The 12,115-nt window shown below is 36.8% G+C and overlaps 1 protein-coding gene across 1 annotated transcript in view; it reads left to right on the top strand.

Moving 5' to 3' along the window:
- Window positions 1-3,133: 3,133 nt before the first annotated feature.
- The window catches only part of LPIN1 (lipin 1), a gene marked incomplete in the record, with an annotated part of 101,782 nt that continues 92,800 nt past the window's right edge, over window positions 3,134-12,115 (top strand). The window contains 1 exon segment of the mRNA XM_072407520.1: window positions 3,134-3,304. Coding sequence (XP_072263621.1) covers window positions 3,164-3,304 — 141 coding nt within the window.

The raw sequence follows: 12,115 nt of genomic DNA, 5'->3' as shown, positions 1-12,115 counted from the left end.
CTGGTTGATCGCAAAGGCAACGTGAGTAGATCGCAGAGCCCTGCCTTTCAAACTAAACTCTACCACGCACAGGAGTTATTAAGTTTTTATTGTTGGTAGATCATTTTGACTTGCTCATTTTAAAAGTAGCTCTTAAGCCAAAAAAGTGTGGTGTAAATGATTAGTTCCATTAATCCACCTCATAATGGAGATCAACATAGGTTGAAATGTTTGAAATCCAATCTGGTTAATGTATATGTCTGTGAAGGTTCTCATTGATCCAGGGCATTGCATAGCTTGTAGTTGTTGAATACATTCAACTGGTCTTGTTCTTATAAAGCTGAAGACATTTCTTAGCCTATACATTCCTTATGTTCTTATAACATTCCTGCATTTATATCAACAAAGCACAACAAACTTAATCCGATGACCATGGAATGTAACACAGCAGATTGATTATCTGGATAGATCCTTCATCCTCCAGATATCATAGAGAAGAGGGTATAGATATGTTTTAAAGCATCCATTCTCAATCAAACCCAGGGGTTGTTGCAAAGATTACTAGTGGTCCTCTGAGTTGTAGCTGCTATATTGCATTAAGACAGAACTGTATTTTAGTGGTTCCTCTGGAGTAAAAAAAGGTTGACAACAGCTGCTTTAAAATGATTCTATTACCTTTTTAAAAATACTAAACAAACCCCCCAGAGGAAGCTGGAATTTAAATTGTCCATCAGACCAAAGCTGCTAGCAGAATCAATAAATCTGTGACATTTCCCAAAATGTTGGATGGCTGGGGACCCTCCTGCATGCTCGGGGTTGATATTCCAGCTCAATGTTTCTCAACCACTGTTCCATGAAACCCTAAGGTTCCTCAAGTTGCTAGGGGTACCTTGAGTAATGAGCAGTTTGTGCCTGTCAGGTCAGTTTGACCTGACACCAATGATCTTTTTGGCTATCTGTAATTGTGACATTTTTTCCACTGGCCAGCAATGTAAGAGGCATTCCTTACATTGACCACCATACCAAAGTACCATGAGCTGTGGATATAGGAGTTATTTCAAGCATTCCCACATGTTAAGAAGGTCGGGAAACACTGTCCAGCTAATACGTCACTATCACAGTTACATTACTCTTAGTTGGCCAATATGCCCACTCCTAGTAGCTGTTTTGTAGAAAATACCTACCTGTTCCTGCAAGCCTTTTTTCCCAAATTTATCCTGGAAAACCATTCCCATGCATTGGTTCCAGGAGAAGGCCCATGCAATGTAGTGCTGAGTGGCAGGTAAAGTGATTTTGGGGTCTAGCCTTTATAAGGATCGTAATCCAGAAGTCTACATTTCTTCAAAAAACACTTATGCCAGGGTTATGGTAGCAAATGTCTACGGGCAGAAGATTTCCTTTATTGTTTTACATTTCTTTTTTATACATGTGTTCAAGGAAGGGTATAGAAAAGTTTGCATTTAGTGTACACGGAAAATACATTATCATAGAAGAGTTACTGGAACATTGGCAACAAATATCTGAGCTCATTAAAAGAAAGTTTAGTTTTGGAGGGAAGAGGTAACAGAAGTATCAGCAATCTGAACTCTTGTCTAGCTAATTCTGAGATAAAGTGGATTAAGCAAAATATTGAAATTTGGGCTGTGCAAAATTATGTGATGTTGCACTTGTCTGGATTTGCATTTAATATTTTCCCCAAGTTAAGTCCCACAAATACCTGTAGATCCTGCAAGTAAAGTCATTTATGGACAATGTGGACAACCCCACTACCCTGCTACTTAATTTAAAGTAGCCATGTCCCTTATGTAGGCTGTAAGCGGCTTTTATGGTACAATGGGAAGATGTTGTGGTTGTCACTGCTGATTCCTAAGACTTCAGATTGTTATTCAGCAGCTGACCAAGCCATGCCTGCTGCTTTCTGTATTGGCAAAACAGGTTCTGCTTCTGAAATACCTTAACTGTATGCTAAAGTGTCTAGGAGAAGAGTATGTAAGACATGAATAAAGAAGGATTTGACTCACTCAGGGGGTGGTAGGTCTATCCTTATCTGGCAACATCTAGCCAATTAAAAAGCCAGGTAAGTGCCCCTCGGATAAACGTACTTTTGTACACCATGAGCATACCTGGGAACTTTTGTAAATCAGTGGATCTGAGAATAAAGGACAGGTATTTATTTTAAATAGAGGTTAGGATAATAATTGCCAAACATATAACACGTGGTATGGATTTAATTAGCTCAATTAGTTGGGGCATGTGATGGCAAAATCCTTTGGCATCAGTTTGAGAAAATGATGACTCTACATCAAAGGTGTCACTGGAGGTAAAAAAAACTCCCTCCTGCAGGTTGTGGTACTAAAAGAACAAAATGTCCCAGTATCTGGGGTGTCACTAGAAGGAAAAAATATTGTTGCATCGCTGTCAGTGAATGAAAAAAATGCAGATGTGTTAATGAAATAATAAAAGATATTGTAATATATTTGAAAACTGTAGCAAACTTTCTTCCTTACCTCAAACATGAGCCCAGCACACCATGCATGAAGGCTTGAATCCCAATAACTAGAGCACTGATGGCACCCATCCATTTTACTACTCAGTAAGTGAATGCCTCAAAAGGAGAACTGTCACCCAGCATAGGCATCTTCCCTTAATTCTGTAAACTGGTAAAGATTTTTTAAAAGCTGGTATTAAAAACATTAAAGACATCTTCTCCTTCTATAAACTACTTATAGGAAGAGTTATAGAAGGAGCACTTCTTCAGCCGTCTCACACTGGGTCTTTTATTCTAAGGATAGTTAGGCAGTTGTCTCAGGTGAAAGTTAGACAGGTGCACTTTAATGTTCCATATGTCAAATAGCTTGTATGGGGACTAGAGAGGGGAGAGGGCAGCTCCGTTTATGTCTTGGAGCAAGGCTTTGTGTATGAACTTGAGCCGGTTCCTGGCCTGGAATACTTTGGGAGTCAGTTGTAAGGAAAGAGTGTGCTGGACATTTGTCTCAGATTTCCAAGTTAGCTGCCATTCCAAGAACTTGTGCAGGTAAAATTAGCAAGCAAACATGATCAGCGTAAATACGTTTGGCCACAGATCTCATTGTCCAAAGTAGTTTCTTAAGCACGGAATGCTGGTTAACCACACCAAAGTGGGGAGATCTTAGCCCACACTTCCAGCTCTATCGGCTCTCTGGGAATGGATGGTAATGATGTACAATATATCTCCAAAGACCACCTAGAAAAGGAGAAACAGGACAGCCTCCCCGAGGATCCATTAGAAGAAAAGAGACTAACTCTAGCTGGGATTCCACTGGGTCCAGAGTACCACTGGTCTTGGGTAACGTTTTCTTTATATTTTATTGCTTAGCTATTACGGTGAGAAATGACCTTAATGTACAAGGCGTTTAAATGATGATTGAATGGGTTGCTGCTAGTATTTCCATTGTATTGTGAATTATGTCAGCAAACACAAACCCTGAGCATACATTGAAAATCTATGGATCTGAACCTTGTTTACAATATTTAAAGAATTGTGATCACAGATATGGTACACATGGGTTAACCTGTCAATGTAATGTGTTCTTTGGATGAAACTCCTATATACTGTAAGACTTTTTAATTCATGCAAAAGTATGGTTTTCTTACTACAGTATGATGAGTGTACAAGCAGTTTTTATATTTAATTTTCCAATAAGCTTCACTTGCATACAAATGCAATATGAGTGGTAATAGGCTACTGTAAATGCAATTGGGCGTGCTAAGGCTGTTATCAATAGTGCAAATCTGTCCTTCTATTGCTTAGTTGTTGGTAAACTCTCACTAAGAATTTACAGACTCCACATCATGCAACAATGTAGAATTTTTCCAGCAGGAGTACATTTTAAATGAGAAAAAAGTGGCTGAAAGGTAATAGAGTGGTACAGGTAGGTATTTTACTGCAAGAATTAAGAGAAAGCAGATGACATAGCTGTATAAAATTGGGCAGTAGTAGGAAAGCATACATTTTTGTGTTTTCCAAAAGCTGGAGAAAATATAATTGGGACTTTACAGATATTAATTTAAAATAATAGACATTCAAAAAATATGTTTCTTTAGACATCAAAAACTAAAACCAATATCACTTAGATGTCAGTGCATTGTGATGTCATGCAATCATCAAAATACGCATCTGTTCATTATGCATTTCACATCAGGTTTCCCTGGAAAAAGGGGGATTAAGGGGGACCTGGAAAACATAATTACTACATTTTACTATCACAAGACCAGCTCCAATCATTCCTAAAGTAAAGCTGGGAGTCAACATTTAGAACAAGGCTGTGGCTGCTATTCTATCTGCAAGCCTGGTTTTAAACTTTTATTGCAATGATGTTGTGATTCTTGCTAACATCAGTGAAAATATTAACGCAATGTAAGTGGTTTTGCTTATATTTTTGTCCTTTATTACAGTCAGAACTAAAATACACAAAGTTTTTTTTTTAGACAGGTAACGACAAATTATATGAATTTTCACAACTTTATATATTACACAGCAGGACATGGTGAGCTCAGTAGCTGAAATTTACATAGAATAATAATACATGCCCTTCCTTCACCCTTCCCTTTGCTGTATTTATTTCTGTGCTCAGTTTGACAGTTTATTCTTCCTCTAAATTTATTTAGGAAATTAATTTTTTTGCAGCTTTCATTTATTATTCGTTTGCCCCTTATTAACCTGTAGTTAACCCATTAACCCAGGTAACTCTAAATGGTTTTAATTAATCCCTCCATCTACATCTAAATCACCAAAATAGATATAATGACTTTCTAAAATGTACAAATAGAATATTAAAATTTGTAGTTAACCCAAGTTAGATTTTATAAATTTTGGGGTAGCCCTAATTAGTCTGCTTCCTTTTTATGTCAACTATTTGTATATAAACAAATTACATTTGTTCTCGTCTTTGTAGAACCAAATTAAAAAATATTTTGGGGGGTTATGAAGCAAGCACACTATGGAATCGTCGTCTTGGGTAGCAGAGGATCTTGTTTTGGTGCTACGTACTTCATCCAGGTGCCCCAGATGCTTGGTCCGCCTCTTGGGTGGAGTGGTTGGTTATTAAATGCTAATCAATATCTAAATAGATAAATATACTCCATCTATGTGCTTTCAAAACAATTTTGCCTCATCCTTACGGAGCCATATATGTTAATTTTATTTTTTTAAATAGGGGCTTTAAGAGGCTCAAAAACAAGTTTTATTATTTATTGATTAAATTCCACATCAATTGTACATTTGATATGTATTTTATTATTATTATGTAATAATAAAATAAACATATATGGGTAATAAATGCTGATGGAGTCACATGTGCCTCCATGATGGATCATCTGTTACTGTCCCCTCTTATTTACAGTGTGCCATGTTTCCTTCTAACGTGTCTCGTGTGACAACATTTTTTATTCTATGAACTTTATCTGTCCGGTATCTATAGCATTAGGTTGGTCCTAATGGGGTCCAGATCAAATTCTGCAACAGACTGCAATAGGCGACGCATTTCCAATGACTTTCCTAGAAACCTCCTAGGGCACATGTAGTCAGGAATGATCGACATACAATCTGTGTACAAATATCACTGACTGTTTACACCTGGAAATATAAAGATACAACATACAGTATTTTGCTTACATAACCATTAAAATAAATGATCATCATCTTTTCAGGTGTTGTGTACCATGTAAGTACATCTTAAAATTATATTTTATACTCTTTTCTGTTTTGGGGGTATATGTAAATACTGCAAGCACGATGTCAGCAAACCATTGCATTTATTACTGCTATTAAAGCGTCCACCTACCCAAAACTGATTTTTCAATCCAGCACGGAACCAGTATACCTTATCCTGTCTTGATATAAGTTTACATTAATCCCCAGAACAGTAGTAAAAAAGTAGGACAATAGGCACTAGAAACCAAGCCGGAGTTGTTAGACAATAGAAAATAAAAATATTCACTCATAATCCTCGGCAATACAATTCCTGAGCTCCCTCACTGGTGCCAACATCTTCACTCAGTCTACGTCTAGGTTTGGGATTTTTGGGCATTTACTGGGCATGCAAAGATCTGTGAGCTCCTGTGCCTCATGACTCCAGCCAAAATTGTACACCAAGAATACACATGCATAGTATAGTTCAACCAATAAAAATTCTCCCTCTATGCAGAACAACGCTGGCTAACATTAAAATTAAGGCTACGTCTACATGGTTTCCCCAGTAAATAAATCCAGTGTTTAAATGCCCAAGTTGGAAATTTATATTCATTTTAATAGGCCAGCCCACACGTAACTGTTTTCTTTATGGGCTGTAAAGTGAACGCATCCTGCAGAATTTGGAAAATATAAAATGACCGTAAACACCAAACAAATGCTTGAAAACATCTATAAGTGCTCATAAATGCTCCAAACATCCCACTGTAATGAACAAGGCATTTATAGGCATTTTTTGGGGATTTTTTCCACAATCTATAATATTATTATTTATAATAATAATAATAATAATATTATTAATAATAGGATTTATTTAGCGCCAACATAATATGCAGCGCTGTACGTTACATAAGGGTAACAAATGACAGACTAATATAGACAGTGACACAGGAAGAGAAGAGAACCCTGCACCGAAGAGTTTACAATCTAGGAAGTGGGAGAAGTCTCACACAATATGTAGTGGTGGGAAGTAGTGAGGGATTTAAGAGACAGAAGAAGATGGGTAGGCAAGTTTGAAAAGATGGGTTTTGAGCGCTCTTTTAAATGAGCAGAAAGTAGGAGCAAGCCGAATAGGATGAGAAAGACCATTCCAGGGAGTTGGGGCAGCTCTAGAAAAGTCTTGTATCCGTGCGTGTGATGAGGTTATGAGTGAGGAAGTCATTAGTAGGTCATTGGAGAAGTGAAGAGAGCGGCCAGGGAAGTATTTTTCTATCAGGACAGAAAGGTAGGTTGGACAAGAGCTGTATATGGATTTGAAGGCATACCTGGCCTAAATGATCTTTTACGGACTGCAATGGTGAGATCTCTGTACTTGTTAAAAAAAAAGGAACATTTTATGGCATACAGCACACTACAGGCTTTGTTGGGATGCTATCCAATATGAATGACTTAATGTACATTACACATCACAAAAGTGTGTTTCAGCAATAATTCCAGCCCCACCAGCTTCACATACATACCTACCGTTTGTTCCCTGATGCTCCATTCATCTTCTAACCGTAAAAAGGCCCAGGGAAAGCGTCATTCATGACTTGAAGCTTAGATAGGGCTGGGGAATCCATGCTTACCCCTATTTTATAATCAATAGAGATGTCTTCTGGGAGGAGGATGAGTTATTCCCATGCTGCCTATACATGTTACCATGCTCTTGGTGCTCAAATGACGCAATGGCAGAGTAAAAGAAACATAAGTATAGCCTGGTGGAGGAGGTCACCAATATAGTAAACCTGGTAATTTTGTCTGCTGATTTGATCTTGTACACAGCCCAGCTCCATACTAAGAACCTACACAACCGAAGTGGATTCTGTCCACTTTGTCCCACCTTCTCCTCCTCCACCTTGCTCCATCATCATCTTAGAGACCCTAAGCATTCCCACTAGTGATATAAGCACATCCTCTACCAAACAAGTAATCCAAAGTAAAACTTTGATTCCTCCAGACAAATCATTAGCTATCTTTGTCTCTACCTCCCCTGAAGAAGCTATTTGGCGAAACGTGTTGTATACCTGCTCCTTTTAGAACTGATGTTATATGGATTGCAATTTTCTTGGAATCATCCAAGAGATGGAAATCATTTCCTGGATTTTATATAAGCTAGTTGAGTAATGTCCAGCTGTTGTAAATGCTTACTATTGTTTCATTAAAAGCAATATTTATTTGCAAAGCAAAAAAACAAAAACCCTCCTTTTATCCTGGTTTATTCAATGACTGTCTCTGACGGAAATCAGGACTTTTGTATTGATTGGTAGTTTATCCTGAATGGAGGAAACTTAGGTTTGATTTAGGATGTGCTGCTGTCAGTATGGTGTAGTGCACAGCAGTGGCACAAACACATAATAATTGATGATTGATATTTCTTGTTGGGCTAATTATTTTATTTTTAGCAGCTCTAAACAACCTAGGAACAAACCGATCAAAAATTGGTAATTGTCTGCACTGTGTGTTTGTTCCAGATCTTCCTAAAAAATGTCCCCTTGTTTTAATAACAGAGATATTTTTTAAATGGCGATTTCCTCTTGAAGCATGGAGGAAATAATTGTCAGCCAGACTGTAATCTAGGCGAGTGACAGACATAGGCAGCTGGAAATAACCTGAATCATATCCAGGTGTTCCCTGACAATGAAGCTAATTGTGCAGTCCTATTATTTCTACTGCAGCAAAGCCTTCCACCTTGTTAGCTTCAATATGTGAAGGAAAACATAAAGTTATGTGATAAGAACTGTAAACTAAACTGATTAAAACATTTTCAAGATTCCTATATTCCTTTTTGTACAGGGTTTAGTAAAACTAGTTTTCTTCAGATAAAGTAATCCCAAATTTGGCATTCACCATTGCACATCCCTGCTGCCCTAGTCCATTGCTGGAGCCCCTCCCCTGGGGAACCCTTTGCAAATAGGACTTTCTGAAAGCCAGTAATTGTATAGGGCCGGAGAAATTTAACCACTCCTTTAGGCAATTTCCAAAGACTTTAAGTTTATAGTGAGTTTCAATTACCTTTCTCTTCTGTCCTATTATATTCTGAAATAACCTACTAGCATTAACAACCTGCAATATGACTCCGCAACAGTGTACAAATAAATGGTATTACTCAGTCCGTATGTATGTTGATGAACTTTATCCCAGCATAAGATTTGTCTTGTGACACCAGGTCAAGAAATGAGGGGCAACGTTGTCACTAGAACAGGAAGACGCATAAAGCAATATAAATTTATTTTACTAAGAATGGTGCAGCTGCAGACATTTTCTTTTAATTTCCTGTCGGTCTTCCGTAAGAATTCTCCCTAGACTGAGCAATAAAACTTGTCTGAGGTTATACACCTCTGCAATCTATTCAAAATCAAATTTTGTCTGGATTTGGGTTTTCAAGCAATGTTTGTTTGCCCCATTAGTCAACTTTTTAGTTTTATCTTACTCTGCTAAATCTGTTCCTTCTCTCTATATATCATACTTTATGTCTCTTTCTCTCCATTCCTTATACTCTGTTGTTGGATGGTCTAACAGTAAATACCCTGCGGGACTCATGAGATCTGTTGTTTGGTAAAATAATTTATTATGTGAAAAGGAAACATTCAGGGTCCCGTAATAATTCCATAAATTTGGGTTTTCTGAGTTCTAATATAATGCTTTTAATGTTATTATTGGGTTTTATGGCCTTTGTTCAGGGTCATTAGGCTTGTGTCAATAGATCGCTTTCAAATCATTTAGAGACCAATGCACTTAATTTGCAGTCAACCTCCTTATGGCCTATCAAGGCTGATTTTGTTTTCTCGTAGACTGGTAAATTTTAATGAAAGGACTAAAGTATTACTGCAGTACAGATTAATTTGTTTTAGAATTTTTAAGTTCCACCACCTTAATAAATCATAAAGTACCCAAGCTTTATGTACTCTTTTCATATTTCAGAATGGCTAGAATATTACAGCAAAGGGGCATATATATATTTAATAAAAAGATTTGTGGAAGGGGCTTTAAATCTCATATTTACAGATATTGTTTCTAGCTGTTTTGTTTTATTATGTTTACCAGCGACAGAATAGGAGTCTGTTTGTTTCAAATCATGTGCAAACAGTGTGGGAGTTCATCTTTGTGTCTTTCCAGCTGGAATTGAGAATGCTGAAAATATTGGATAAATGTTTTAATATTATATTTATATTTTTATATTATTTTATTATTTTTCTATGATATTTTTATTTTATTATTAAACATGGCATATGTGTCCCCAGCATATCAGACAATTTATTTATTAACTTTGGCTTCTTCTTATTTGTTGCTACTTGTTATTCAGACATTGAATTACTTTATAATACACATTGTACATATCTTTAAATATTTTTTAAAATATACACTTTGATCATTTTCCTTTTTTCATTTAGCATATTTGTTATAGATTAAGAAAGGTAAATAGATTATGTATATAATATACATTTTTGTCATATTTCTTATATAATCCTTATACTTCTCACTTGCAGCCAAATGAGTAGCTTATTAGTAAAAAGTAACAGAACCACCAAATCAACATTTTTTTCTGTTATGCTGCATTTTGTCCAGAATGAAGTATGTAAGTTTACAAACACAGTTGAATGGGTAAAATTAAGGCATTCTCCTCTATGTCCTAGTAGACAGGGTTCACATATCTCTATATATGTGTAGTAGGAAATGCATTCAGTGGGGTGGGATTACCGATTAGGCAACCCAGCGTGTTCTGCAAAGGCTATATGATGGAAGCACACAGCTCTTCTGCTCTGACCATTTCATACCCAGTATAAAAAAAATTTTAATTTGACAATCATCATGACTGAATTGTGTTAAAAATTTAAGGAAGAATGTAATAAAAATTGTGAACTTTAGGCAAGAAATCAAAGCTTTGATTTTTTTCGACCATGTAACCTAATTAGTTGTGCAAGAAGTACTTGTTACAGAGCAATGTAAATTCAATTAGAAGAAATCTGCGCCACTGTAAAGGTAAAGAGAGTGAACCGATAATATGCATCTAAAAGAACGTAAACTGGAACTATACCTTTTAGTAACCATTTTGTCATCCCTTCTGCAATATAATAAATATACCTACTTGATTGCTATTTTTTACATTTATTATTCCCTGTTCCATTCTGGATGACCCAATCTTTTTCCATCTCTTCTACCTTGCTTTGATCTCTGGCCAGTATGATTGGACAGACTGGGCAAAAATGATATATTGCAGAACTGTCCCTTTCCTGCCTGGACACAATTTGGGATTATAGTTCTGCTTTAAGAGTACCTGTTCTAAGGAAGGACCTGGACTTTTTAAATGTTTAAGATGGGTCAAGTGTCACATAAATAAACCATGACTCTAAAAAGTATTTTAAAGCCTTGTTTGTGCACCTCAATTACTTATTATTATTACCAGGGGTGCCCACACTTTTTTGGCTTGCGAGCTACTTTTCAAATGACCATGTCAAAATGATCTACCAACAATAAAAACTTGGACTTAATAACTCCTGAGCATGGTGGAGTTTATTTTGATAGGGAGGGCTCCACGATCTACTCGTGTTGTCTTTGCGATCTACCGGTAGATCGCGATCCACCTGTTGGGCACCCCTGACTTAGATTATGTCCATTAATTATGGTCTGTCTTTTTCTGATTTTATGGCTAAGCCCTGACACATCCCAGCCCTCTAAACAATAAATCTGTCTGCCAGTAAGGGTGGACAGGAGGGTAGCAGGTGACGTAATAGTCTTTATTAGGTTCAACATGACAAACATCACACTATATATAAAACCAGGGACCTGATAGGGCCCTGACCGATGGTCTTATGATTGCATGTGTACCTGGTGTATAGGGGAAGTGATGGCAATTGAATCACAGGACAACAATATTTAATGTATTTACTATACGCAAACCCCCATATCCCAAGTTTATTTACAGGGCCAGTCACATAACCACCTATTAAATGGATCATATTAAGCACACAGCTAGGTGCAGAAGACAAACATCAGAACAATATGTACAGAAAAAAAACTTAAAGAGCTCTATTTAAAAAACAAGGAATCAGACAATTCCTCAAACATTCCCTGGTGGGAATCATTTACTAAAATACATGAACCCAGAAAATTCCCACCAGGAAATGTTAGAGTGAATGTCTGATTCCTTTGTTTTTTAAATAGAGATAAAAAATGTTTCTTTAGCTATAATGTTAGTTGGAAATGTTAGAACCCATCAGATCTTTATCACAAACTGTGCCCTCATTTAAGAGATTCTACTTATTTGTTTTCTTAAACATTATCAGATCAAAAAGGTCCTGAGAGATATAGAGATTTACATTTGTCACCTGAACAAGTAATGCCAGAAGATGGGGGCAATGAGTGCACACGTTCCGGTGCCATCTGTCTCCCTGGCGTTTGCCTAATTTTCCTAAAATTTCACTCACC

Source organism: Pyxicephalus adspersus, chromosome 4 (genome assembly GCF_032062135.1).
Source record: "Pyxicephalus adspersus chromosome 4, UCB_Pads_2.0, whole genome shotgun sequence".
In the NCBI taxonomy this organism is placed as follows: domain Eukaryota; kingdom Metazoa; phylum Chordata; class Amphibia; order Anura; family Pyxicephalidae; genus Pyxicephalus; species Pyxicephalus adspersus.
Note: the sequence above shows the minus strand (reverse complement) of the source record. Positions and strands in the feature narration are given on the sequence as shown.